This window comes from Poecilia reticulata, chromosome 19, assembly GCF_904066995.2.
Source record: "Poecilia reticulata chromosome 19, P_reticulata-male-v2, whole genome shotgun sequence".
NCBI lineage: Eukaryota > Metazoa > Chordata > Actinopteri > Cyprinodontiformes > Poeciliidae > Poecilia > Poecilia reticulata.
The window spans coordinates 15,702,376-15,729,445 of NC_088848.1; the positions used below are offsets into that span (position 1 = coordinate 15,702,376).

Sequence of the window (27,070 nt, forward strand, 5' to 3'; positions counted from 1 at the left end):
GGCCGGGACTCGAACCCGTAACTGAGGCCTCTGTTCCACTGCCGTCTGTTTCTTTTCAACCTACAGTTATTTGAATGAAAAAAGCTCCATAAATAAGGTTTGATTGATTAATCTCATGCCAGCCCTTCGCTATCAGCCCTGAAGATCAGATCGCCATTATTGGCAGATCGACAACTGCACTTCCTGAGTCACATTTTCTAAATGTCTGTTAAAAATACTTCATGTCAAGGCAGTCAAATTATTTAGAGGTGACTTATGTAACTCCGCTGCCCGGCATCAGATAAAGCATGAAATCACTTGCAGTTGGACACCTTAGCAGGATGCTGTGGGTTATTGAGCATGAGAAGAAGAAGAAAAAATAATCAATTCCTGGCACTGAAAAGTTACCAAACAGCCAAGAACGATCCCCACACCGACAGCAGACTGTTACTGAGAGACCAAAGTGACAAAACGAGAAGGCGTTTTCAGCACGCAGCGAGGAATAAAGCGCTTCTACGACAGATTTGTGTTTCATTAATCACACATGATCCAGGCTGCTGCAAAGCTCTCCATCTGCACCGCAGCCAGCAGCACACAGAGAGAGAACCTCGCAGATTGGAGCGGCTCGCGGCGGACGGCCAGTCTTTGCAGGGAGATGCAGCAGGATCGTCAAATGCTAACGCTCGCCATCGCCTCTCAAGCTGCATCCCATCTCCAAACCCTTAAACGGCTCCTCTCCACTGCCAGAACGCTCGCCTCCTAAACACTCCTAACAGCACAATTAGGAAAATGTGTGTTCCTGAGCTGAAAATACATCGCGACCTGAAAGCTGGTAAGGTGGGGGGGTAAGCAACGTAAAGTTGAGAGAGAGGGATGAAAAAAGATTAACCGTGGACTGGTGGGAGGAAGTAAAGAGTGGGAGAGTGTAGGGAGGAATGAAAACAGACGTGGGAAGGAGAGAGAAAAAAAAACACAGCAATTCAAGACTTCTCTGGTCACTAATGCTGTTTCTCTGCAGAGAAGGATGGCTTAGCATCTCAATGGATCAATAACAACTAATGGAAACCCAAACATTGTTAGGGCCAACTGTGTTTGCTGCTGCAGCATTAAATCAGGCCATCAAAACATCTTTGCATCCTGCTTCTTTTTCATGACAAACACATTTCATCCTCGTCAAATTCACTGAACTTTATTCAGTGGACTAGGTTTCTACGTGACTCAACCTTAAATAAAAACATTTCCTCTGTGTCGCTTTGTAGTTTTTGTCTAATAAGTTGTATTAGACATTAACCAGTGAAGTGAAATTTGGTGGTTATTTGATCACATAAAATACTCTGGCCGTGTAGGTCGAGTAAATAACACTGATTATTCCTTTGTTAAAGTAAGTGGTTGGGTTGTCTTTAGCAGCAAATACACATTTATTTTGATGGATGGATGGATGGATGGATGGATGGATGGATGGTTGGATGGATGGATGGATGGATGGATGGATGGATGGATGGATGGATGGATGGATGGATGGATGGATGGATGGATGGATGGATGGATGGATGGATGGATGGATGGATGGATGGATGGATGGATGGATGGATGGATGGATGGATGGATGGATGGATGGATGGATGGATGGATGGATGGATTACAGCGTAGAGCTTCTATGTTTCACTCATTAACTCAAACCCAAGATGGTGAGGCATAAGCCGAAAAGAAACTGAAACTGCACATAACTGTGGGAAGAAATCGTAGATGAGGGAGAACAATCATTCATAAATAGAAAACATTGAGGATTACAGAGAATCTTTCCAGTGGACTTCTCAGTAAATCCACCCAAAGATGCTCACAGAACTACAAACCATTGAAATAATCCGTCCTAGACTCTCAGTTAGCATGTTTAATGTTATAGAGAAATAGAGACATCATGTCAGTAGAAAACCAACCAACACAAACACTTTTTATCAACAGTAAAAGCACAGTGGTGGAGGGCTGGTGATTTGGGATTGTTTTGGACCCACAGACAGACAGGAACCTGTCACTGAGTTGAGCATTAAATCCTCTACATATAAAAGTATTTTAGAGTCAAACCCAAGAACAGAGTCCAGCAAGCAAAACAGTAATGCTACGATGCAGAGCAGGAAAAAAAACAATACACAAGACTGGAAAACAAAACCGTATTTCTGGGTGTTTTCAGCAATAAAAAACAAAAAATCTCTAGTAAATAAATGATTCTCCAACAAAAATTACTGATATGTAAAGCCATTTTCTACCCCCATTAACCGGAGGCCAGGTTCAGACTGAGTCCTGGATGAGGGACAAATAAATGGCAACAAAAGAAGACAAAATGTTTCTGGCCGTCCTCCATGGTCCAGATCGGACCTTTGGTGTTCAACATTCGGTGAAAAGTCCTCAGATGCAGATCTCTACATTCGATTCATTTATTATGAGTAAAAAGCATCAAAATCCACATGTAGCTTAAATGCTGCTCGGTTTCCCAGTGATTCCCACAATTCACTTGGACAAAATTTTAAACCGCCAGAAATTCAAAATCACAATAACCTTCATCTCCATATGACTGAAGAGGAAAACAACAGACAGACATGTTTTTATTAGACAGACATCTAATAAATGATCGCCTGCTGAAATCACTGCCAACCTCTGTTAAAAACACAAAATGGTACCAAATATTTCTGGTCTAGATTCTACTGCAAATATCTCGCTACACTTGAAATAAAACAAATCTAACTTGGATGTAACTTTTCAGCAAGATATAGAAGTTTGTTTTAAGTCAATAATTCCTTAACATCAATGAAAAAGTACTTGTTCCACTGACAGATTATTTCACCTGTAAATGGTACTTGTAATTTATTTGCCATTTAATCTTGAAGGGGCTTTGCTTCACAGTCCTTCCTGATAGAGCACTTCTTTTAAACCAAAGTTTTTCACTCCACTCAACTTTCCATGCACACATGCAGGAATCTTTGAAGAGACAGATATTCTGCGGCTCCCCTTACTTGTGCGGTTTGTCATTGACTGTTTGCTGGACAGATGACAAGTCAGCAGTTTTCTGCCCATCACATCGTGGCCAAAATATTAAATTTCCAAGGTTTCCCCCAGAAAACCTGCTAGTCATTCACCCAGCCACCCGCCGTGTTTTTGAGTTTAAAAATGTTTAAAGTTGACAGGAAATTTTAAAATACCACTTGATAATTATGTGTTATTGAAAGATTGGGAGATTAATACCTGAACACCAACTATAAAGTCTTAAAAAATGCAAATATTTTAAAAAGACTTTCTTTAAAAAAAAAAAAAAGCAATGCTCAGCCTGGTGGCCCGCCAGGCTTAAAATACACTGAAGGGAAACCCTGACTTCTGCAACAAACATTTTTTTTTTTTATTGGCTGTAATCCAACAATCATCTAAAATAATATATCAGTCTGTGTGATATATGCATGAATCTATATGCTTCAGACACATAGAATCAGAATCAATGTTTTCTATGACATTCTGATTGATTCATGTTCACCTGTATTTGTATCCGGACTGACAACCTGCTGCTTTGTTTGGACCCTTTGATCTGTTTGTTTTAACAATACACTGATTGTTTTCTTGCTGTATTATTCACCATTTTATCAAGTCCCGTCTGTGAATGGCGCCAGAAGTCTGATTCCAGATCAGATCATTGTTGCGTTGCAGCACCGCGTTGCAACACTTTTCAGCTTGTCGTTTGATAGAAAATGCTTGTGAAAATCCTTATAGATCCTCCAAACATCCTTTAACTCATTTGTTTTGTGTGTGTGTGTGTGGGGGGGGGGACTTACATGCGTCTCCCCGTGTTATCTACAATCTCCTCACGTACGCTTTCACCTTAGATCAGGCGATCCACGCAGCGCCAACTTTGTCTGCCAAGGACAAAACTTGAGTGGGGCTCTGCACAAGATGCGTCACAGACACGGCTGTTTGCGCGGTGTGTATGCGAGTGTGTGTGCGCATATATGACCTTTTTAACGGGCCAGTTCTGTGTTCTGCAGGTCCGGTTCGGTGTTTCAGTGATGCAGCGCGACGACAATCACCCAGTTAACAGACGATAACATAAAAAAAAAAAATCCCCATCTGGGTGCCGTGTGGCTGCGGCTAAGGGACGCTGTACTCACCAGATCCCGCTGCTGCGTGTCTCTGGAGCCTCAGCATCAGCAGCGGCTACCCGGCGCCACAGATGATGAGATGCTGTTGCATCGCGCTCTGCTGCAGGCTGCACGCTGTCGGTACCACTGCGGTCCACATTTATCCGCTCCCAGTCACGGTGTGTGTATGCGTGTGTGTGTGAGTGTGTGTCACACCGGGTGTTTGGGTGTGTGTTTGCAGGGCAGAGGGAATGGGGTGTGTGTGGGGGGGTTAGGGTCCGCTTCCTGTCAAGTGTAAACAGACTTGATGCAGTGAAGCAGACAGATCATCGGCAGCATTTTGCTGTCAGAAAACTCCACCACTCCGCTGCTCTGATCGCAGCCTCTTCCTCCTCCTCTTCCTCCTCCTCCTCCGTCGGGTTGGGCATGCCCAGTTCCTCCCTCTTCATATGAGCTGAAAAAAATAAGATGTAATAATTGTTTGGACACTGTTGGACCTGCATCTTTGTTAGGTTTGTTGTGGTATCTTCTCTTTTATTTTTTTTCTCGGTCTTTATAATAGGCAGAGGCGGTCCAAGATTTTCTAAGGTCCAGAGCAGAATTTAATTTACTTTTATACAGTATTCTCCCTTTTTTTAATATCTGCTTTGAACTCTGTATCATCAGTACATGTTTTATAGCTTGCAGCTATAGACGCACAAATCAAGTGTGGTGTAGTAATAACAACAACAACAACAACAATAATAATAATAATAATAATAATAATAATAATAATAATAATAATAATAATAATAATAATAATAATAATAATAATAATAATAATAATAATACATTTACAATGATCACAAGGTTGAGGAAAGTGCTTTAGATTGGGTGACATAAGATAAAACAGAACAAAACACAAGACACAGCAGAATAAAATAAAAAGATAATAATAATAATAAAATGCTAGTATGAGTAATAGCATGTTCGTCCTGATGCCAAAAGAGCTCTGATCCACCAGGGGGTGAACTGCACTTACTGGACCCTGATGATGTGTTCTTCAAATCGGTGGCTAAGTGAGAACCATTATTAGCTTTGGGCCAGCACATAGAAACCTGAAATATTGGCGTTAGGAGAGACTGAATGCAGAACCACTGGTTACACGCGTAATGCTGAAAATAACAGCTTTTTATGTCCTCAGCAGGAGCCTTTTCCTCTCTCCCACAGACACTCAGACTGGTGGATAATTTAAAGTTTATATCGTCTTTACTCTGCTTTTAAACCACACACTGCTATGAAACGGTCTGATAACAGCGGTGTACCAGTCTGATTTCTCTGTTTGTTGATGACATTCTGGACTTTGTGTGCAACAGCACCACTCCCTACATCGCAGAAACAGACTGAGCAATCTTCTCAACTGACAGAAATAAAACAGGCAGCAAGATTTTACACCAACAACAGGGAAGGAAAAGATCAGGGAAAAACAAGTTCTGAGTAAAAAAGGTTCAGAGCTGCAGTTGAAACACCGTAAGTGTACTTAACCCGTTTAATTCCACCGGCAACAATTGTTGCCAGACATTTATGGAACCTCTAAAAATAATTGTTTTGACTTTTAGCAACTAATTTAAGTTTTTCAATCAAATAATAGAGTGTCTACTCAAAGCAGTATCAATTTCATGCATCGAGTGTGAAAGGTCACATGACCAGACCTCTTAACTTCCTGTCTGTGACGCTGGAGGTAAATGTCTGTCACAAACCTGAAGAAGAGGAAGTCAGTAAAATATTTAAATAAACAAATATAAATAAAATATTTTGTACATATGTTCTTTCAAGTATCTTCTACTGATATATAAGGAAAATTCATTCATCTTTCAATCATAAGAAGAGTGAATGTAAGTGTGGCAACAATTGTTGCCGCTAGCGTAATACATAGACAGCAGCAGTATATATGTGTCCATTGGTTTACTGCTTATTCTATATGTCTTGCTGTTCAAAACAGCTTAAAAATATCAGCTGTTTTAGATCTTCTAGACCTGAAGGAACCTCAAAATGATGTCTTCTACATCCCACAGTTGAAATCCTCTCCTATTTCACCTCCCCCTCCCCAAAAGCCGACCCTTTACACAAAATGTGGCCTGTGCACTGAATTATGACTACAAGAAGACGCCACGCCTGAAACTAGGGCAAAGGTCTTGTGCCTGGTCTGGTGGGACAGGGGGAATGTCCTCTCAGATGCAGATTTGTTCATACTAACATTTTCACCTGATTTTGCCTCATTGCTGAGATAACTAAATGAGGTCAAAGGTCGCTTGGCACTTTGAGACAATGACATCTGCAGGATGTGGCATTGAATCTTTATGTTTCTAAGATATTTCTGAACACTCTTGTAACCATTCTTTGTTATAATAGGTTATGCATTCATGATTTTTCCTATTTTTTATATGTATAAATAGGCCATATTTGTGTAATTTAGACTATGCTGTTTCCCACCAGCAACAATTGTTGCCAAGTATAAAAACTGTATTTTCACTAACATAACCAGTGGTGGGAAGTAACGAAGTACAAGTACGTCGTTACTGTACTTAAGTACAATTTTCGTGTATCTGTACTTTACTTAAGTAGATTTAATAATGGGTACTTTCTACTTTTACTCCACTACATTTTACAGCAAGTATCTGTACTTTCTACTTCACTACATTTCTACAAAACTGTCGCGTTACTCGTTACATCCAAGTCTCGTTGCTCTTTTTTTCCGTTAAAATGTGAAGTTCAGGGATTTAAGGTGGCGCCGTAAAATCCAAGCAATAACGTGACTTAGTGTCTGTTGTCACCCATCGGCTCCACCTTTACTCGCACGCGGAGCTCCAGACATGCGCAGTGGTTTCCTCTGAGCGGCAGTAATATAATAGCGCTGCATAAATCATAAGATATGGCGACATGTAAAATCAGCAGCGCTTCGCTTTCACAGACGGAGGGGCTTCGTCCAACTTTTAGCGTCACTTGGAAGGAAAGCTTAAAGAAAGGTAAGCTCCGTGGACGTGATGCTAGCAAAGCTAGCTGTACAGAGAGACATGTTGCATCTGCGATGAAAAACAGTTGTCACTCATGCGCTGAATTACTGTGTGGAGGTGTTGACTGACATGTCGCAGATATGGGACAACGCTGTGACCAAAGTGCAATATAGTAATATGACATTCAGGAACGACCTGATTCTTCTGGACGGATCTTGACCAAGTCCTATAGTGCTGAAGCCTCAGTGAGAGCCGTTCTTTGTTCTTGTAATGCTCTGCGTACACTGCAGTAGCTATTTTATTTCATTGAAATATCTTTATATTGGCGAATAAATAAAACAAGAACGTAGCAACACAGAGCATGCTCATTGCTCTTTGTTTTCATCTCCTGTCATGGTGGCAGACGTTGCAGCAGGAGGGAGGATGAGAACAGTCACGGTGCTCCTCCTGCTTGGTTCTACTTCCTCCTGCTCCTACTTCTTGCTTATTGGGCCTTGGACAGTGTTCATAGTTGAGCGTTGTTAATTGCTATGTTTAATGGTGCAGACAATTATATTTCTGACATTGGCAATATGGGGAACCGCACAGGGCGTTATTTCTTTAGGGATGGCAGGAGACCTCTGTGGATTGTGGCACAGAGATGAAAGCAAAACAGAATGAAGAAGAGTTTGAATTGTCACTGGTTAAATTTATTTCAGCTCTAAGTATTTCATATCTAGGTGTTTTTATGGGAAAGTGGATCTTTCAGATCAATTTGAGAAGCAATTTTGATAGGTAAATTTAATGTTATTGTCATGTAGTACGGGGTGCTGGATTTGATTTGGTCTTGGGTTCAGTGGTCCAGACTACAACTCTGCTACGAGGCTCCTTGGTTCCATGTCCTCCACTGCCAGTTGGATTTCTTTCAAAATAAATGTGTGGCAAAAAAAGTGAAGTTCATGTTATGTTAGGACAGGAGACAAGATGTTTCCATCCCTGAAATGATGATGCATAGAATCACATATCTAAGTCTAAACTATGTTACAGAGTAAACTCAATAAAAACAGGCTTTATCTGTGGCTGTTCATTAAAATGGCACATTATTGATGTATTGAAATTAAATACGATCGGTACACTTAATGATATTAGCGATTAGGTAATGCTTTCAGCGAGTACTTTTACTTTTAATACTTAAGTATTTTTAAAAGCCAGTACTTTTTTATTTTTACTTAAGTAAAATGTTAATGTGGTACTTTGACTTTTACTTGAGTACATTTTTGTCTGTGTAGTTGTACTTTTACTTAAGTAAATTTTTTGAGTACTTTCTCCACCACTGAACATAACCAACATAAAATGTAATATATCATAAATATCATGTGTTAGGGAGGTCCAAGGATTGAAATCTATGCACTTATTTTGCAGGAAAAAAATTGTAATTAAAAAGGGTTAATAACTAGATTTGACCTATTTGCTTTTCTTTACACGGTACATCAAAAAAAAAGAAATTAAGTGAACTGACCCGGAAGACATGAGAAAGTAAGGATAAAATCGATTTACTGTGGTCAAAACTGCATAACTATTTAACAAAAGAACCAAGTTGTCCAAGTTTTGTCCACAAAGTCAATAAAGCTCTTCTGTTGCCCTCAGCTGGTATGAGAAACTGTGCTAAACACCGACGACCATTCCTGCTTCTGCTAGTATAATAGAAAACTCATTACAAATTCAGATGTTGTCCAGCAGAGGGCAGTGTCATTTAGCATTTCATACAGCCATTAAATCTCATAAAACGGTGTAAAGAAGAAGCCTTAGTATCTATCTATCTATCTTGGATCAATATTTGAACTCCTTTCTTCTTGGTGTTACTAATGTGCATTTAAAAAAGAAGTGAAGATAACAAATAAATGTTCTTCAAGTTTCAGCACATTATTTATGGAAACCTTAACTGAATGTGAACTAGTTCAGTTGGGGCAGTGAAGATCTTAAGTGATGAACTATGAACAATATTTCATTAGGTTCTCTTAACATCAGCAGTTATTGTTCTTGTCTGAGTCGGTGGATAGTCACATGTATGTTAGGGGGGCAAATCTGCCTATTAAATTTTTATTAAATAAATTTTTCTTGCAAACAGATTTTTTTAATCAGTTTTAAAACATGACTTTTGAATGCAATTTAAAAGACTATAAAAAAAGGGAGTTTATCGGACATAAAATATGTCCCTTGGGCTTGTTTTAATAATTAAACACTGAAATTGTTTCAAGTAAAATAAATTTATGTTTGCTTAGCTAGGATTAAATAAGGTGGGCTGCACAGTGGCGCAGTTGGTAGAGCTGTTGCCTTGCAGCAAGAAGGTTCCGGGTTCAATTCCCGGCCTGGGGTCTTTCTGCATGGAGTTTGCATGTTTTCTCTGTGCATGCATGGGTTTTTTCCGGGTACTCCGGTTTCCTCCCACAATCCAAAAACATGACTGTTGGGTTAATTGGTCTGTCTAAATTGCCCCTAGGTGTGTGTGTGTGCATGGTTGTGTGTCCTGTGTGTCTCTGTGTTGCCCTGTGACAGACTGGCAACCTGTCCAGGGTGACCCCCCCCTTCGCCTAAATAGATTTGATTTGACTTCTGATTTCAAATTATGTTTCTATCTCTTAGTGTTTGGGATTTTATTTTCAGTACAACTTCACTTGTGTGAACTGATATACATTTATCTCTATTTTATTAACATTTCAGGACTCCAAACTGTAAAAACAAGTGCCATTTGTTACAGTACAGAAACTAAAAAACAATTTTTAAAAAACTGCTTTGGAACTTGAAAAATTAAACAGATTTCAAATTAGGAACATGTGGACAATTAAATTAAAATACACAATAAATATATAAAAATGTTTCCAAGGAAAATCTGTATTTAAAGCTGATTTTTTATTTTATCTGCTCTTCAAAACAAAATAAACAAAAAACATAACCAAATACAGAAGATCAGGAAAGTTGGTATTAATCTCTTGAAATGAGTGTAACAGTTTGCTGCTATGTCAGATAAATATTGACCCATCTTGATGTGTAACAGTTCACTGGGTTGACCTCTGGCTCGGCGATATTTGGCGCCCCCACCTGGTCCACTTCAGAACTCTCGGGTATATTCATCACAGAGTAATTTAACAGGCGTTTCAAATGGGGTAACAATTTGACAAAAAAAACACAAACCTGCTCATCTCATCAATGTTTTAACCTTTATAATTTGATATTTTTTAATCACAGAGTTTAAGTTCTGCTCTTCCAAGTGAAATTGACGATAGTGACCCAGTGATCCACTTTATTGCACGTCATGTGATCCGATCCGCCGGTGGGATCCTGCAAACATCTTTCGCTTCATCTTCGTACACGTTTAAGAAACTGTATCAAATTTGTGTTTCGTAAGTAATTTTTGTGAAACTATCGGAATTTATTTTCAAAAATGTGTTATAATAAAAGACAGAAGGCATTAAAACTTTTACCAGCCCAGAAATAAAAGCTGTGCCCATAGAAACACTAGATGGACAGTCAAATAAAAATACAATGAAAAACAATCTTTAGCTAAAACCCTCGTGAACACACATATGTTTCTTCAGATCTCCATGTCGTGAAAATCCTTTACTACAAACTCTGCAGACAAACGGTTTTTCCCCGAGATGGAGCCTCATGTGACTGTTAAGATTATATTTTTTGTTAAACCGGATTTTACAGACGTCACAACCAAACGGACGCTCTTCGGTGTGAAGTCTCATATGCTGCTTCAACTGCATTTCCTCCATGAAACATTTACCGCAGTCGCTGCAACTAAATGGTGCAGTGTGAGACTCCATGTGATTTTTGAGATAGTTTTGCTTTGAAAATCCTTTACTGCAAACACCACAAATAAACTGCTTCTCTCCTGTGTGAACACTCATGTGCCTCTTTAGATTTCCTTGTCGCGAAAATTCTTTACTGCAAACCCTACAGATGAACGGCTTCTCACCCGTGTGAACAGTCATGTGGCTTTTTAGGTGAATTTGCTGTGAAAATCCTTTACTGCAAACACTACAAACAAAAGGTCTCTCTGCGGTGTGGATCCTCATGTGCTTTTTAAGATTTCCATTCCTTTTAAATCTTGACCCGCAAACATCACAAGAAAATGGATTTTCTTGGGAATGGACCTCCAAGTGACTCCTCAGACTTGTCTTTGCGTGAAACCTTCTGCCGCAATCATCACAGGCAAATGGTTTCTCTCCAGTGTGGAGTCTCATGTGTGTCTGAAGACAACGTTTTTCTTTAAAGCCTTTACCACAAAAATCGCAGCTATGTTCTCTTATTCCAGTGTGAATCATCATGTGCAGCTTAACATAAGGCTTGTGCCTGAATCTTTTGCCACAAATATTGCAACCAAACGGTTTCTCTCCTATGTGCGCACTAATCTGAGAGGCACGTTTGGAACGCAGTTTCGGTCTTTTAGCTCTTTTATTCACCATCACCTTACTTTGCTGTGAAGAGCGTAATACAGCTGCTGCTTTTCTGCCTGATTCAGGTCCTCTACAGTTCTGTCCTCCAGTTTTTGTCTTCCTTTCGTCTTCAGTTTCAATCTGATGAAGCTCTGATAACTGAGGTTTCTCTTCATTCTCACTCTTCACAGTAAGTTGCTCTTCCTTCTGATGAACCCATAGTTCCTTATCTTCCTCCTTAGTGTGGGGGGGCTGTTGGTCTTGCAGGTCCAAAGCGGGGTTCCAGTCATGGGGAACTTCTTTCTTGATCACCAACATCTGATGGACTAGAAACAATTAAATGCACAGGTATTAATAAATGCTTTTAAACAGATAATTTACACAAAAAGAAAATGCATCCCTTTTTTAATTCCAATTTATTTCTACAGTAGCACTTTCCAATAAATGTAATCTCAAAGCTCAGTAATGAATTCATTACAATCCAATCATGTAAGTAGTCGTTAACCACTTAACTGTCACCCTCAAAATGCTTACATGGTCTGGATCTGAGGAGCCCTGGTCTAGGAGAACCTGGCTCAAAATGTGATTGATAGGACAGGAAAGAGATATACAAAACAGGAAAATCTAAAACATTAGATTTAATGGTAAAGGTAAACTTTCTGGTAAAATTTACAGTCAATTGAGCTAAATATAGGTAATGTAGCAGTAATACAATCTATGTGTCGAAAAGGAGCCTACACAGCGACAGTGGTAGCTCTGTTGAGTGCCATCATACTACTGTTTAAAGGAGAAAAAAACTGGTTCAGATTCAAACAATTCACCAAAATTCACCAATTCTGCCAAAAATATTAGAACACGTCACCGAAATAAAATGGTGCTGTCCCCCACCTGTTACCAAATTCTACTATTTAAGGGAAATTTATGTTTATTATTTATCTATACCGACTGAGAAATAAATAAGAACTTCACCAAAGGTTTGTCAGCATTTTTAAACACTTAATTACTCACGTCGTGAGACAACTTTATTACGAATTTTAACAACGTCATACTGGACAAAAATAGTCCAGTATGAGCTACCTGGTCCAAATGAAGCTGCCTGTAGGAGCATTCAGTCATCTTGAAATGCTACATAGCAGCAGGATTCCCTTGGTGAGAGTGGATATTCCAACAGTTGAACATTTAAGGTGTATTCTGGGACAACTCATCAAAACAACTTCAAAAAGATGGAAAAATGTTTCATTCTCAAATATATAATGTTCTTAGTACTGAGTAATGCTAATGGATTCTATTTTTTTGGTTCTAGTGTCAGTTTAATTTAGTAGATGTCAGTTTAGGGAAAGCCTCCAGGTTATGATGGAAAAACACATTTATCACTCGAGAACTCTTTCTTCAGACCGCGACCCAATTTAATTATTTTTCAATCCAAACAAACCAATGTGTGTCACTTACTGAGATCTTTGCCGTCTTGCGTTTCCTCCTCCAGTTCTGATGTGGATGTTGCAGGTACGGGTGGCTCTAAACTGAACCCTCCAGGTTCATCTGCTTCAACCTTCATCATCTCAGTCATCCTCACTGGACCTGGGATTCTCCTTTCCACAATCCTCGTTTACAACTTCCACATGTTCTAGTAGAACAAGGTTTCAGCCCAGATCTTCTGTTTGTCTGCTCCTGAAACTGCCGCCAGACATAATAACTCGGCACCCACCCTCGGTACCTTTAGTACCTAAAGTGCACTAACAGTAAACAGTAGCAGAGTCTGATACCGTGGTCAGTAGTTCGGGGTCCACTCTGTTACTGTCCCCAGCTTCTCGGTCCTCAGCTGGACAAGGTTAGAGGACGATGTGGTCCTTCCCGCACAGTCTCACAAACTCGGAGGGGATTCGTGTTGTTACAATAAAAAATTTTTTAAAGCTTCAACGTCTAAATCACTGATAAAGTTTATGCTGTTAGCTGCGGAGTCTATGGTGTGCATTCACTTTGCTGGTGAGAGCTAATTACATTCTCTACTGCAAACCAAGCTATAAAATAACCACAGTGGTTCAAAACAAACACAAAGAAGGGGTTTCCTCACCAAAACTGTTAAACCTAGAGCCTGACATAAATTAAACACTTGTCTTATTCAGAGTTTAAGACGTTTTTCTGTGAAGACTTAACCAGTTAAGCTAGCATTGCTACATCCGGTCACTTCCATAACTTTGACCAATGAATGACGAGTAAAGCTGTAATTCGAAAAACCACTTCCTCTTTTAACCACTCGGACTTCAGAATAAGACGTGTGAATAAGTCAACTACGTATGTAACGACACATTTATTGTCTTTTTATTTTCCATTTCACCGTTTTAATTAAATCAAATACTTTACACATATTGTTCTGGCAGGAAATACATTTTAAAAATAGCATAGCCTCATCCAAAATTAAAATTTCTTTAAACATGAGGCTAATGTCGTTGTTTAGAATATGTATTAAAATCTAATTATTATCCATCTGTGGATCACATGTACACATTACTCAGTAAAATGTATAAAATTGAAGATGTAAATAATCTAGGTCATTCAAATACCTGGTGAATGACCTAGATTATAAATAAAAACAAAACAGTCATTTTTGTTCATCTCTCATTACTGCAATTTATTATCACCAGAAAAGAAAAAATAACATCAGCCACTGTACTCTAAGTTTTAATTTATTACTAACAAACCAAAATGGATATTAGAATCTAATCATAACAGGAACAAAAATAACTAACAAATATCAGACATATCATCCAATGTTACACTACTTATCCTAATGAATGAGAAAAAATGTGCTGCAATAATAAATAAGCATTCAGTTGTGAAACACAGATTGTATTTTGGAGCTTGTTAGTCTAAGCATAATATTTGTAATAACTGTACAGTATTATTTTTTGTATGTTGCAAATTTGTCCTTCCAATACAGTCCGGTATTCTTATTTTCCTGTCTGTATATTTTCACCTAGTGTGAATATGTGTGCTTCCATTTACCTGTAAATGAAAACGTTTAAAGCAGTGATCGGTCCGTCGCGAACGTTTCGACTCTTAGAGCCGTCTCTTAAGAGCCATTCATTGAAAGGGGCGGGGCTAAAAGCGCAGCGAGCACACCATATGAGAGGCAAAAATAGAAAGTGAAAGAGAGAGAGTCGTCTCTTGATTTTCCCTTTTGCTGCTTGGCTCTCACTCTCAGTGGCTCCGCTAAACGTTGTCGCTCTGCTCACAGCAGAACTTTGTTTTGTTCCGCATGTTAGGATAGCAATTAACATCAAGATGATCCATATCCTGATGCCTCTATGAATGGATTAGGCTGCCTAAAATATTTTGAAATTTGAACTGAAGCTGATCCGAGCAGAAGAAAATGTTTAAAAAAAAAAAAAAAACTACTGTGGGAATTTATTTGATGATGTAGAAGCATAATGTGCTAAGGACATGTACAAATACACAAAGCAATTATTTCATAAGTTATATCACTTGACACTTTTTCTTCGTTTTAAATGGGTCGACCATCGTAATCATTACTTGCAGCCCTCATGAACACTCATGTGTCTCTTCAGATTTCCATGTTGCGAAAATCCTTTACTGCAAACATCACAAACAAACGGTTTCTCTCCTGAATGAACCCTCGTGTGATTCTGAAGTTGACCCTTTTGATTAAATCTGCTCTTACAGATGTCACAGCCATACGGTCTCTCCTCAGTGTGGACTCTTGCATGTCGCTCTAACTGGATTTCGTTCACAAAACGCTTACTGCATTCATTGCAGCTAAACGGTGCGGTGTGAACCTCCATGTGGCTTCTAAGATAATTCTGCTTTGAAAATCCTTTACCACAAATGTTACAAATGAACTGTTTTTCTCCAGTGTGAACACTCATGTGTCTCTTTAAGGTCCCTTGCTGTGAAAATCCTTTACTGCAGATATCACAAATAAACTGCTTTTCTCCTGTGTGAACATGCATGTGTCTCTTTAGATTCTCCTGCAGTGAAAATCCCTTACTGCAAACACTGCAAACAAATGGCGTCTCTCCTGTGTGAACACGCATGTGATTCTTTAAATGGATTTGTTGTGAAAATCCTTTACTGCAAATGCTACAAATGAACGCTTTCTCCCCTGTATGAACACTCATGTGCCTCCTCAGATCTCCGTGTCTATAAAATCCTTTACTACAAAAGCTACAAATAAACGGTTTCTCCCCTGTGTGAACATGCATGTGGCTCTTTAGATTTTGCCGTAATGAAAACCCTTTACTGCAGACACCACAGATAAATGGCTTTTCTCCGGTATGAGAAGACATGTGTCTCTTTAGGTTCTCCTGTAATGCAAATCCTTTACTGCAAACACTACAAACAAATGGTTTCTCTCCTGTGTGAAGACACATGTGAGTCCTCAGACTTTTCTGTAGTGAAAATCCTTTCCCACAAATACTACAGAAAAAGGTTTTCTCTGCAGTGTGGATCATCGTGTGCTTCTTCAGCGTCTCCTTCCTTTTAAATCTTGTACTACAAACATCACAGGAAAAAGGTTTTTCTTCCGAATGGACCTTCATGTGAGTTTTAAGATTTGTTTTTGCGTGGAACCTTCTACCACAGTCGTCACATGCAAATGGCCTCTCTCCGGTATGAAGTCTCATATGTATCTGAAGGCAGTGCTTTTCTTTAAATCCTTTACCACAAAGATCACAGCAATATTCTCTCTTTCCGGTGTGAATCATCATGTGTAATCGAATATGAGTCTTATTTTTGAATCGTTTGCCACAAACATTGCAACCAAATGGCCTTTCTCCTGCATAGACTCTAATCTGAGCAGTGAGTTTGGAGCACAGTTTAGACCTTTTACCTCTTTTGTGAACCTTCGTCTTACTTTGTTGAAAAGAACAAAACAAATTTAAGTTTCTGTCTGGTTCTGGTCCTCTTCTGTTCTCCCCACGAGGTTCTGTTTCCATCTGCGCAGTTGTGCTGCTTGTTGAAGATTCAGCCTCTTTACCGCCTTCAGTTTTGATGTGTTGAAGCTCAGATACCTGAGGTTTCTCCTCATCTTCAATCTTCACAATGAGCTGCTCTTCCTCCTGACTGATCCACCGTTCCTCCTCTTCCTCTTTTATGAATGAAGGCTCTTGGTCCTGTTGGTTCAAACTGGAGCTCCAATCATGGGTAACCTCTTCTTTAATTACCAGCATCTGATAGTCTGAACAATAAAACAAACATACAAGGACATTAATCGTTCTGTGATGATCATAACAAATAATAATAATAATAATAATAATATAAACATCATAAAGGTTTTAACAAAATTTTTCAGTCTAAGAAACCAAAAAATATTTTGTAGAAATAATGGCAGATGTGTATATAAATGTTTTGTTTTTTTTTAGATTTTTTCATAAAAACAGCTTAAAATATCAATGTTATAACCACATAAGCAGAAAAGAAACATATCTAGACAAAGAAAAAAATCCTTAATGTGGTGGAGCATTTGAGTTTCTTTGTTGTAGCTTCTAGGCATTAAGGAGAAGAATCTGACCAAGAGCTGTTATGTACATATGCATGGACAAAATTGTTGGTCCCTCGGACTCAAGCATGTCTCGAATGATCTAGTGCACCCATTTCAGGTTATTGATAATACTTCAGAGTGTGTTCAATGTGAACCTGATAAGGACACATATGGTCCTAAAATGTAAGTCCACATTCACTTTGTACAGTGAAAGCAAGATGTAGATAAGTAACCTTGCTAAAAAAAAATTTTTTTTAAAAAAAAGCTCACTTTTAGAGCTTGGCTGTAATTCAATTTTGCCACTTGAATCCGATGGTTTGATATAAAATTATAGTTTGCTCAAATATACAGAATTTACTGAGATCTTTGCCGTATTCTCTCGTGGATGCTGCAGGTTCGGGGGGCTCCAAACTGAGCCCTCCGGGGTCGTCTGTCTCAACCTTCATCTCAGACATCCTCACTTCAGGTTTCAGTCACATAACCTTGATCTTCTGTATTACTACTGCCTGAAATAGAAAACAGACTCAAATCAGTATTTGATCAGATAAAGGATCAAAGCTGAAGCGACAGTCTCATACCTTAAATTCTGGGTTCACTCTGTTCCCAGTCTCTCGGACCTCAGCTGGACAAGGATTAGAGGAAGTGTCCATAGATGGTGTAGTCCTCCTTATAGTCTTATCGAATCGACTTGTAGCTGTAAATCGTGAACTTTAAAAGCTTGTACTTCAGAAACGCTTATTTGATTTCTGCTGTTAGCTGCTTTAGCTCCACGGTGGGTTACAGTCCATTCACTTTGCTAATACAGGATAATTGCACTCCGTCCACCAAAATCCAGTTAGAAATAATCAGAGCAGTTCAAAACAAACAGGCAGAAGCCATATCATCACGAATGTATTCAAGCTAACAGTATAAAACATCAATTGCACAAACTTTAAGACGTTTTTGTTTTAAGACAAGGCTTGTCAAGCTAGCACTGCTATATCCGGTTACTTCCGCCTCTGACCAATCAATGACGAGTCAAGAGCCGATTTGATATACTACTTCCTTTTTGCACTAATTTATTTTCAGAATAAAATAACAATGGAGATGACCATCGTTAAACGTGTGGATAAAATCTTATTCCATTTTTATTTCGATTACCAGATCCGTCTTTTTATCATAACACACCACAACTTTAAATTCTTAAACATCTTTAGAAAATACTCAAGACACTTTCAATGACCAACAATTAAAGAATCCAATTCGGTTCAAACAGCTTTGAAAAATGTTTATTAGATAAGTTTTAACATATTTCACATCAGTACTCTGTATATGTCGTTTAGTACAACATGTAACAAAAAAATAGTATTTGGTGAACACCCTTTACTTCGAGGTCACTTTAGTTCAGCTATGTGGAATCATGTTTCATACAGCATTCTAATGACAGCTCCACATACCCAATCTGAGTCTGTGGAAAAACACAATGTTCTCTGAACAGGTAGAACAATTAAAAAAAAAAGCTCTGGAGCACAACTGCTAATTTCTAACTATGTTTTTTACATATCAAAATAAATTTAAGAGCGACCGACCAAAATAATAGTGAAAAATGTGACCAGAAAGAAATATTTTAGGAAAGAAAGTGAAATAAATGGCACCAAAACACTTGCAGCCTTTACTTAAAACATAAAATAATAATAATAATTTAAAAAATTACTGAAAATCAAAACCAGGAAGGTTGACTAATTTGGCGATGAGTAAACCAGACATGAACAAGCTTCAAAGTTGTAGTGAGAAGAGACAATTTGAATGATCATATTAATAAAAGAAATGAGGCACATTTTAGTTACAATCAATACATTTTAATTTCTAATCTACCCAATTAACAAACAAAAAGGTACTTTACGCATCCAGTTCCAATGGCATTAACAAACTCAAGATAAATTTTCAAATTAAAATCCTAGAGGCAGTTTTGTAAGTATGTAAACTGACAATTCAGAATACTTCTGCTGAGACTGATAATTTTTTTTAGATGAACAAAACTGTCATTTTTGTCCTGCTTGTACCTTATTTTGACGTTTTAGACTGAATAAAATTTGATCAAAACTTCTGCCAGTATCTGAAAAAAAAGTTTAAGTGGAAATGAGCTGGGGAAACACTGTTCTTAGGGATGACAACTAAAATGACCAAAAGTTATTTACATTATTTACGATCCATTAGAAAATAAAAACTTTGTAAATTAATCTCAATAATCAATGGAACATAAATGGCTCAACACCATGCTTACGAAAAGCACTAATCCATTTCCTGTTGTCAAATGCCTCCTTGAGCTTTTAAAATGTACATAAACTTCCAGGAAACTTTTTTTTTTTTTTGTCTGTACTAATCACACGCGAAACAAATGTTAACATTTTTGAGTTTGTTTTCAGAATTTAAAACATTCGTTTATTGTAAAGCTGAAATCCTACAGCTCCTAATACTGTCTGTTAACTTATTTACAGAAGGAATGCTGAGAAAGTCTTCTGCTTCAGTGGAAGATGAACTCTGACACACACAAACCTAAAGCGGACCTGGAACCGGAAACTCAGTCGCTGTGTGATAATTTACTTCAGCATCACACAAATGTTTCATTAGCGCAAGCAATTAAATGTCCAACTCTAAGGGGAAAAAAATGGAGGGAGGCAGGGAACAACTGCACACATTCAAAGATGGCTTTATCAACATATATCTGATGGTTGTGTGGCAGGATGTCCAGCAAGGTATTTTCCAGATATGTTCAGGAAAAGAATAAACGTAATGACAGTTAAACATGGTGGTGGTAGAGTGATGCCTGGAAGACTTGGCATAACTAACAGAGCCATGAAATCTGCTCTTTACCAGAAACCCTAAACGGCAATGACTGGCCAAATCATGACCTTAAGTTCAAACACGTTTGAGTTATGGACATGAGCAATGATCCAGAGAAAAAAAGAACAGCAAATAAAACTCTGAAGAGCTAAGAGAAAAAAAAGGGGTTGAATGAACCTAATTAAAGCATGAACTCAAATCATTAAAGCTTTGAATAGCCAATTTGACATTGAAAATGTGAAATAATGTAATGTAATTGAACACTTACCAGCCGCCCCAGAAAGCAGAGACCGTAGACTGATTGGAAAAATACTGACAGTTTAGATTACGATCAAATCAATCACTCCTTGTAGCCCCTGTGAACCTCCATGTGTTTCTTCAGATTTCCAAGTCGGGAAAACGCTTTACTGCAAACAGTGCACACAAACGGTTTCTCACCTGAATGCACTCTCATGTGATTTTCGAGCTGACACTTTTGATAAAATCTGGTTTTGCAGACGTCGCACCCAAACGGCCTCTCCTCTGAGTGGACCCTGACATGTCGCTCTAACTGGATTTCATTTACAAAACACTTGCTGCAGTCCCCGCAGCTAAACGGAGCGGTGTGAACCTCCATGTGGTTCTTGAGGTGATGTTTCAGAGCAAACCCTTTGCTACAAACGTTACACATGAACCGTTTCTCTCCTGTGTGAACATGCATGTGTCTCTTCAGAGTTTCTTGTCGCGAGAATCTTTTCCTACAAACGCTACACACAAAGGGTTTCTCCGCCGTGTGAATCCTCATGTGCTTTTTTATATTCTCCTTTCGTTTGAATCTGGTGCCACAAACGTCGCAAGAAAACGGCTGTTCTACTGAGTGGACTTTCAGGTGCGTTTTAAGTTTTGCTTTTTCGTGAAACCTCCGACCACAATTATCGCATGCAAATGGTTTCTCTCCTGTATGGAGTCTTATATGTGTCCGAAGAGAACTCTTTTCTTTAAACCCTTTCCCACAAAAATCACAGATATGCTCTATATTGCCATTGTGCGTCATTAGGTGTAATTTAATGGAAGTCAAATGTTTTAATCTTTTGCCACAAATTTTGCAACTAAACGGCTTCTCTCCTGCATGGACTCCAATCTGAGCCATAAGTGTTGAATTCAGTTTAGATACTTTACCTCTTTTGGGAACCAACATCTTACTTTGTTGAGTGGAACCTGTTGGATCAGGGTTGTTGTCAAGTTCTGGTTCTCTACTGTCCTCTCCATTAGGCTCTGTTTTCGTCTTAGATGAGTTGCTGCTTGAAGCCTCTAATAACTGAGATTCCTCTTTATTTTCACTCTGCAGCTCTCCATCCTCATCAATCCACAGTTTGTTCACTTCCTCCTTCATACCTGGGGTCTCTGTGTCCTCTTGGTCCAAACTGGGGTTCCAGTCATGGGGAACCTCTTCTTTAATCACAACAATCTGCTGGACTTTGGACACAGAAACACATATAAACATTAAGAGTCATCTATACATATATATATATATATATATATATATATATATATATATATATATATATATATATATATATATATATATATATATTCAGCATTGATATAAACTGTTATGTTTAGAAATGTGAGTTTTTTTTAGCTTATTTATTTTGAGAATAAAATTGCCTAACAGACCAACAAAGCAATAAGTTGCACAGAAAAGGAACCAATTATCCAAGTAAAAAAACTATTAAAGTCCTCAGTTAATAGCAAAGAAATTTTCTTTCTTAAAATTGAAAAGAATCAAAATCTAGGTTAAAGATGACTGGAAATATGCATTATAAAAAAAATCTAAGAATTGAATTTGTCATTATATACAGGGTTTCCCCCAGAAAACTCGCTAAGCCCGATGGTCGGGGCGTCGAGGTGGTCCACTGTGTTTTTGTATAAAAAGATGTAAAGTTGACAGGAAATTTAAAAGTATTACTGTGTAATTATATGTTACGGGAAAACATCTCCAGTGAAATGCTATTTAAACCCACAACTAGTCTAAAAACAACAAATTTGCACTTCTGTTTAATCCAAATTAAGTCAGCAGCTCCATCAGGCCCCCAGGGCTTCAGGAGCCCCATAAATGCTAATAATTTAAAACAGACCACAGATACATAAATGTAACATTTGTTTATTGAGATTATCAATGCTGTTAAATGTTATTCAGTTCTTTAAGCATACATAAATTAAATGATTTTAAATTGTTTAACATTTAAATACAAGATTTTAAAGAGCTGGCAAGTTTACTTTGCAAAACTTCAAATAGCAATATTCATAGTTAGATTGTTTTGTTACCATAGCAACAATCTGATGCTGTGAGTTTAATCTTTGTATTTAAAATACAATTTAGTAAATTGAGATTATAACTTATTGCTTTTTAGGCTGGCCAATTAAACTACTCCCTTCTCCCATATTTCACTAAATCAAACACAGGAGCTGTTAGAGCTGCTGATGTTTTTAGCAACAAAAGGGGCCCCTAAGTCAAAGTCTGCTCAAGGCCTCATGCAGCCTTGGACGGGCCCTGCATGATGCGGTAATCTGCTGCACTGCGCAGAGATGCGCAACAAACGGGAGATTTAATTCAATGCTGCTAATGTGGCTTCAGTAGCTCTTTCATTTCGTGTCTGCTGAGTTTTTAATAAGCGTCACAGAAACTGTGTTGATTGGTCGAGTTTATGGGACAAGTTTCTCAGATCTCCGCGCGTATTAACTCTAAGTAGACATGGATATGGTTTGATGTATCGTAGCCGGAAAAATAATACTAAAAATAATAATAAAATAATATAAAATCAGCGTGATGCGTGACTCCGAGGAGAGGCTAAAGCTCCTCACCGGGCTGAACCTGCATGATGAGGTTAGCGCTGCTCGTTATCCACAAACTCTCCGGCCAACCGGGACCATAAACTTTACAGGGAAGACAGACAGAGAGCCACATGCTGGGCTGGGCAGCATGTTGAGATGTAAACGCCGCATATAATTGTTCGTTCACAAAGATAAATAATTCTCACTGCTCCACAACGCGACCTCTGAATTCACTGAAAGTTATTCCTGCGGTTCACATAGAGCTGCGCAACCAGAGCTAACGCGGCAGGTTTTAAACTCTTACCTAGAGTTCTCCAAAGGATCATAATTCCTCACAGTAGGTTTATGTAAATATCCATACAGGTCAGCCTGTGTCCAGTTTGAGTGAAAGGAGGCGCGCGCGATCCCGCTGAGGTAAAGCAGTGGCAGCGCGCGAGGCAGAGCGCAGAGGCGCCAGCTGTGGACCAAATGCATAAACTATAAACCTATCTTTTAAGAATAAATCTGCTCTGCTAGTGAAATGCTAAGAGCAAAAGAAACGCTTGCAGCCCGGCTTTTAAAAAAAAAAAAAGAAAAACGATTTTTTTTTTCCCTCCCCCCTAAGTCGCCAGGCTTATAATTTAATACACTGGGAGAAACACACTGGGAGAAACCCTGATATATATATTATATATATATATATATATAATTTTTTATTTTTTTTAACAACAAGGCAGTTCAAAGTGCTTTAATAAATCATAAAAAACACAAAATTCAATTACAACATTTTGAGTGCAGATACGTTTGAGTACATTCACTTACTGATATCTTTGCTGTCTGGTGTTTCCTCCTCCAGTTCTGATGTGGATTCTGCAGAAATGGGGGCCTCCAAGCTGATCCCTCCAGGTTCAGCTGCTTCAACCTTTATTATCTCAGACATCCTCACTCCACTTGAGATTCTCCTTTTCACAATCCTTGTTTACAACCTTCACATGTTCTATTAGAGCAGGGTTTCAGTCATAGAGCGGGCATCTTTAGGGGTTTTTTTTCTGCTGAAACTGGAATCGGAGACAAGTATGTGATCAAACAAAGCGTATAATCATAAAATGTAAACTGTGGCAGAGCTGAAGCGGTGCTGCAGAGGAGAGAGTCCGATACCTTGGTCAGTGGTTCTATGTCCACTCGGCAACTGTCTCCAGTATCTCGGTCCTCTGATTAACAAGGTTAGAAGGAGGTGTCCACAAATGATGTGGTCTTCTCCGCACTGTGTCATAAACTCAGAGTGTAGACATTCTTAAATACTAAACTATAAACTGAAAAAGCTCGACTGCCGACTAATTAAGTCTCTGCTGTTAGCTGCTTTAGATCCAAGGGAGCTAACGGTTCATTCAGGTACCTAGTAATGGCTTATTACATCCTGTGCTACAAACTCCGACTAGAAATAATCAGAGCGACTCAAAACAAACATTTGGAAGCAGTCTCTTCACGAAGACTATCGAGCAGAGTCTGAATAATCAATTTTACACTTCTTTAACATTAACTTTACAACGTTTTTTTTCTAGCAGGGCTTAGCTACGAGCTAATATGACTACATCCGGTTTCTTCCTCCTTACTGACCAATCAGCGGTAACTAAAGCTCAGCTTGATGTGAAAAACAACTTCCTCTTTCAGCTTCTAGCCCTTCAGACAAAACACTGAATTCACGCTCCGTTAAGCATCGGTGTCAAAAACGGTCGTTGTTTGAGTGCTGACTTTTTCAGCTCATTTTAATGTTTCAGGTTGGAGTAGAAGCTCAGCTAATCAGCTGTATACTCAAGCAGCTCAAACCATCCATATTTTGACCAGAAACACTTTTAGGCAACATCCCAGAAGTCGACAAAAAAATTCACGAATTCATTTAGTCTGAGTGTGATCTCACACACTAATGAACCTCCACAACATCTTGTCTGCCGGAAATAAAGTCAGTCTGTATTTTTATTTCAGTATTTTGTTTATTTGAGGGGATTTGGCTACTGGAGGAAAAAAAACAAAACTGAGTTTAATCTCAGGATCTTAGTTTTTCTGTGATTTAAGTCTGATTTTTTTTCCCCCCTGATAGCCCTAATCATCTTGCGTAGATTGTCTCCATTTTGAAACCTGAGTAGATTGCCATTAAGAATTTTTGTTTTTGTTATTTGGAGACAATAAATTTAAATAAATGTCTTTATGTCTATGGTTTTGATGATATGTCTGTCATATGTTAGAAAGATAAAACCAATGATGTTGATTAACAGGAAGTTATAATGAATTTTATTGATACCTTATTTTTGATTTATTTATTTTTGTTGCCAAATCTATGTTTCTTCCAATTTCCTGACACCTAGACAAAAGCTAACTTGATGTTTATGTGAGCAGATTTTAAAATAAACCATGTTTAAAACTATCACCTGCCTTTTTTATATTGTTAAATATCTCTGGTGTGACTAGGACAAAGTTATTTCCCCTGTTCTAAACATTCAACAATGTGACTACAGACTGTACAGGTTTTGCTTAAATCAGACATACTATCCTTTATTACGAAGGTGAAAGTTTGACACTTTTACCACCAGAGGGAGCCATTTTGAGGAAAATGACATTAAGAAAATTGTATTTTTGTTTACTTTCAACTGTAAACAGAAAATAAATTCGACATTTGTAGAAACTTCATTTTGAGGCAAAATTAGATACTTTAGGGTCAATAATTGTATATATAGAATGTCATTACATACAGGAATATCAATTAATTTATATTTTTGGAAATTATCCAAATAAAGAAAAAAAAAACATTCCTTTGAAATTAAAATGTTTTTAGGTATTGTGCATTTGCTGCAGAAATATCTAATGCTGTTAAAGCAAATTAAAGGATTAAAACACTCAGAGTCAGATTGATTATCTTAATGGTTTTGGTATTCAAAGTCACTCTGAAATGGGATTTTAATACCTTAATGGTTCAGACCTCTCAATTTAGAAGAATGGATAAAATCTTGTAAATAAAAAACAAAACTGCGGGGTATTCGCAGCTTGCATCTTGAATTTTAGCTAATATATGTCCTCAACAAAACATGTCACATACTAACTGAACTTATAGTTATAACCAGGGGTGAAAGTAAGGGGGTACGGCAGGGTACTGCGTACCCCTAAAAGATTTAGCGGGGGTACGCAGTACCCTCAAGAGAGGAGCGGCTGTCTGCTGTAAAACATGAATGGATTCACTGTGCAGCTGTGAGTTCACCCACTAATCAGCCGTGACTGATTAGTTTTTCAAGAACAATCTAAAACACGACTTAATCAGTTAATGAATACCTTTTTTTCCATTTCATATTGTTTCTGAACTGTTCATGCTTTGCTAGAGTAGCGGTGCAACATGTCGATCGCGGAAGGTTTTGACTCGATCTTGGCATCAGGAGACAAACTGAACGCCACCGTTACGTCAATCAGCGTTTCCCCATCAGATACCGTTCCCCCTGTTTTACAGTGCGGGAATGGTATCTGATGGCCATATTTCACCCATCAGATACTGTTCACCCCCTTTAACATAGCGGAAAACGGTATCTGATGGGTAATATTGAGCATTAAAATGCATTGCCCTGTTTTTAATTCATATAGCACTTTTTATTGACTGACAGACAGACAGACAGACAGACAGACAGACAGACAGATAGATAGATAGATAGATAGATAGATAGATAGATAGAGCTATATATACTGCTCAAAAAATAAAGGGAACACTTAAACAACACAATATAACTCCAAGTAAATCAAACTTCTGTGAAATCAAACTGTCCACTTAGGAAGCAACGCTGATTGACCCGACGAGGGTTTCCCTTGTCAATCAGCGTTGCTTCCTAAGTGGACAGTTTGATTTCACAGAAGTTTGATTTACTTGGAGTTATATTGTGTTGTTTAAGTGTTCCCTTTATTTTTTTGAGCAGTGTATAAATCTGATGGGGAAACGCGGATTGACGCAACACCTGTTCCACTTCTCTGGCTGCAATGCGCGCTCCCGACACATGGGGAACAGATTTTCACAGGGGAACAGAATTTCTCACAAGACCTCTGTGTGTGTGTGTGTGTGTGTTTTTCAGTCGACGAGTTCTAGCTTCAGATATTTAGCAGCTGAGATTGAGTCCAAAATCCGATGTGAGATTCATCCGTGCTGCAGTGAATCTTTCTCTCTTTAAAGATATCTCTCCCTTCTTCCTCACATTGTGTCTTTATGAAACTTTCAAAACAAAAACGTAATATTTGGGATGTATCTTACATATAAATAATAATTTTACCACCTGTGTAAACTTTGCTGGTGAATGTTATAACACATAAGTTTTATAATATGCGTTACATTGTTTCATTTCTAATATAGGCTCTTGTATCAGATAATCTAAGTCAATGTTAGAGAATAATTGATTTTTTTAGATTTACGGAATCACA

General features: G+C 38.3%; 4 protein-coding genes across 10 annotated transcripts in view; all 4 read right to left on the reverse strand.

Moving 5' to 3' along the window:
- Positions 1 to 4,499, reverse strand: part of LOC103481754 (PH and SEC7 domain-containing protein 1-like) — a 78,169-nt gene extending 73,670 nt beyond the window's left edge. For all 3 annotated transcript variants that reach the window (XM_017310850.2, XM_008437482.3, XM_008437479.3), the window contains exon 1: positions 4,128 to 4,499. The gene's annotated coding sequence lies outside the window, so the exon portion shown is untranslated. The remainder of the gene's footprint in view (positions 1 to 4,127) is intronic.
- Positions 4,500 to 9,960: 5,461 nt separating this feature from the next.
- LOC103481756 (uncharacterized) lies at positions 9,961 to 13,719 on the reverse strand. 2 transcript variants are annotated; one of them, XM_008437486.2, is made up of 3 exons: positions 13,275 to 13,719; positions 12,961 to 13,185; positions 9,961 to 11,837 (listed from the first exon to the last, which is right to left on the reverse strand). In XM_008437486.2, the coding sequence occupies exons 2-3, from the start codon at positions 13,076 to 13,078 to the stop codon at positions 10,627 to 10,629; spliced, it is 1,329 nt and encodes a 442-aa protein (XP_008435708.1). In that variant the 5' UTR covers positions 13,079 to 13,185; positions 13,275 to 13,719; the 3' UTR covers positions 9,961 to 10,626. The 2 variants fall into 2 exon arrangements, with proteins under 2 accessions (XP_008435708.1, XP_008435707.1); XM_008437485.2 differs by having other exon boundaries at positions 12,961 to 13,719.
- Positions 13,720 to 13,800: 81 nt separating this feature from the next.
- Positions 13,801 to 18,145, reverse strand: LOC103481757 (uncharacterized). Of its 3 annotated transcripts, none has more exons than XM_081600535.1 (3): positions 17,587 to 18,145; positions 17,367 to 17,514; positions 13,801 to 16,705 (listed from the first exon to the last, which is right to left on the reverse strand). In XM_081600535.1, exons 2-3 carry the CDS (start codon positions 17,461 to 17,463, stop codon positions 15,039 to 15,041), a joined length of 1,764 nt encoding a protein of 587 aa, XP_081456661.1. In that variant the 5' UTR covers positions 17,464 to 17,514; positions 17,587 to 18,145; the 3' UTR covers positions 13,801 to 15,038. The 3 variants fall into 3 exon arrangements, with proteins under 3 accessions (XP_081456661.1, XP_081456660.1, XP_081456662.1); XM_081600534.1 differs by having other exon boundaries at positions 17,358 to 17,514; XM_081600536.1 differs by lacking the exon at positions 17,587 to 18,145 and having other exon boundaries at positions 17,279 to 17,389.
- A 115-nt stretch (positions 18,146 to 18,260) lies between these two features.
- LOC103481758 (uncharacterized) lies at positions 18,261 to 26,307 on the reverse strand. 2 transcript variants are annotated; one of them, XM_008437491.3, is made up of 3 exons: positions 23,783 to 26,307; positions 23,447 to 23,682; positions 18,261 to 21,286 (listed from the first exon to the last, which is right to left on the reverse strand). In XM_008437491.3, the coding sequence occupies exons 2-3, from the start codon at positions 23,562 to 23,564 to the stop codon at positions 20,172 to 20,174; spliced, it is 1,233 nt and encodes a 410-aa protein (XP_008435713.1). In that variant the 5' UTR covers positions 23,565 to 23,682; positions 23,783 to 26,307; the 3' UTR covers positions 18,261 to 20,171. The 2 variants fall into 2 exon arrangements, with proteins under 2 accessions (XP_008435713.1, XP_081456663.1); XM_081600537.1 differs by lacking the exon at positions 23,783 to 26,307 and adding an exon at positions 22,950 to 23,102 and having other exon boundaries at positions 23,447 to 23,538.
- Positions 26,308 to 27,070: the final 763 nt, after the last annotated feature.

Bases quoted from the DNA above. Each gene is read 5' to 3' on its own strand.
- LOC103481757 (XM_081600534.1), bottom strand. From the start codon at position 17,463: ATGTCTGAGATGAAGGTTGAGACAGACGACCCCGGAGGGCTCAGTTTG. The intron at 16,706-17,357 runs GTATATTTGAGC...TTTATTGTTCAG, and splicing joins CAAAGATCTCAGTAAATTCT to ACTATCAGATGCTGGTAATT.
- LOC103481758 (XM_008437491.3), bottom strand. From the start codon at position 23,564: ATGTCTGAGATAATAAAGGTTGAAGCAGCTGAACCTGGAGGGATCAGC. The intron at 21,287-23,446 runs GTAAGTGAATGT...CTGTGTCCAAAG, and splicing joins ACCAGACAGCAAAGATATCA to TCCAGCAGATTGTTGTGATT.
- LOC103481756 (XM_008437486.2), bottom strand. From the start codon at position 13,078: ATGACTGAGATGATGAAGGTTGAAGCAGATGAACCTGGAGGGTTCAGT. The intron at 11,838-12,960 runs GTAAGTGACACA...AATTGTTTCTAG, and splicing joins GCAAGACGGCAAAGATCTCA to TCCATCAGATGTTGGTGATC.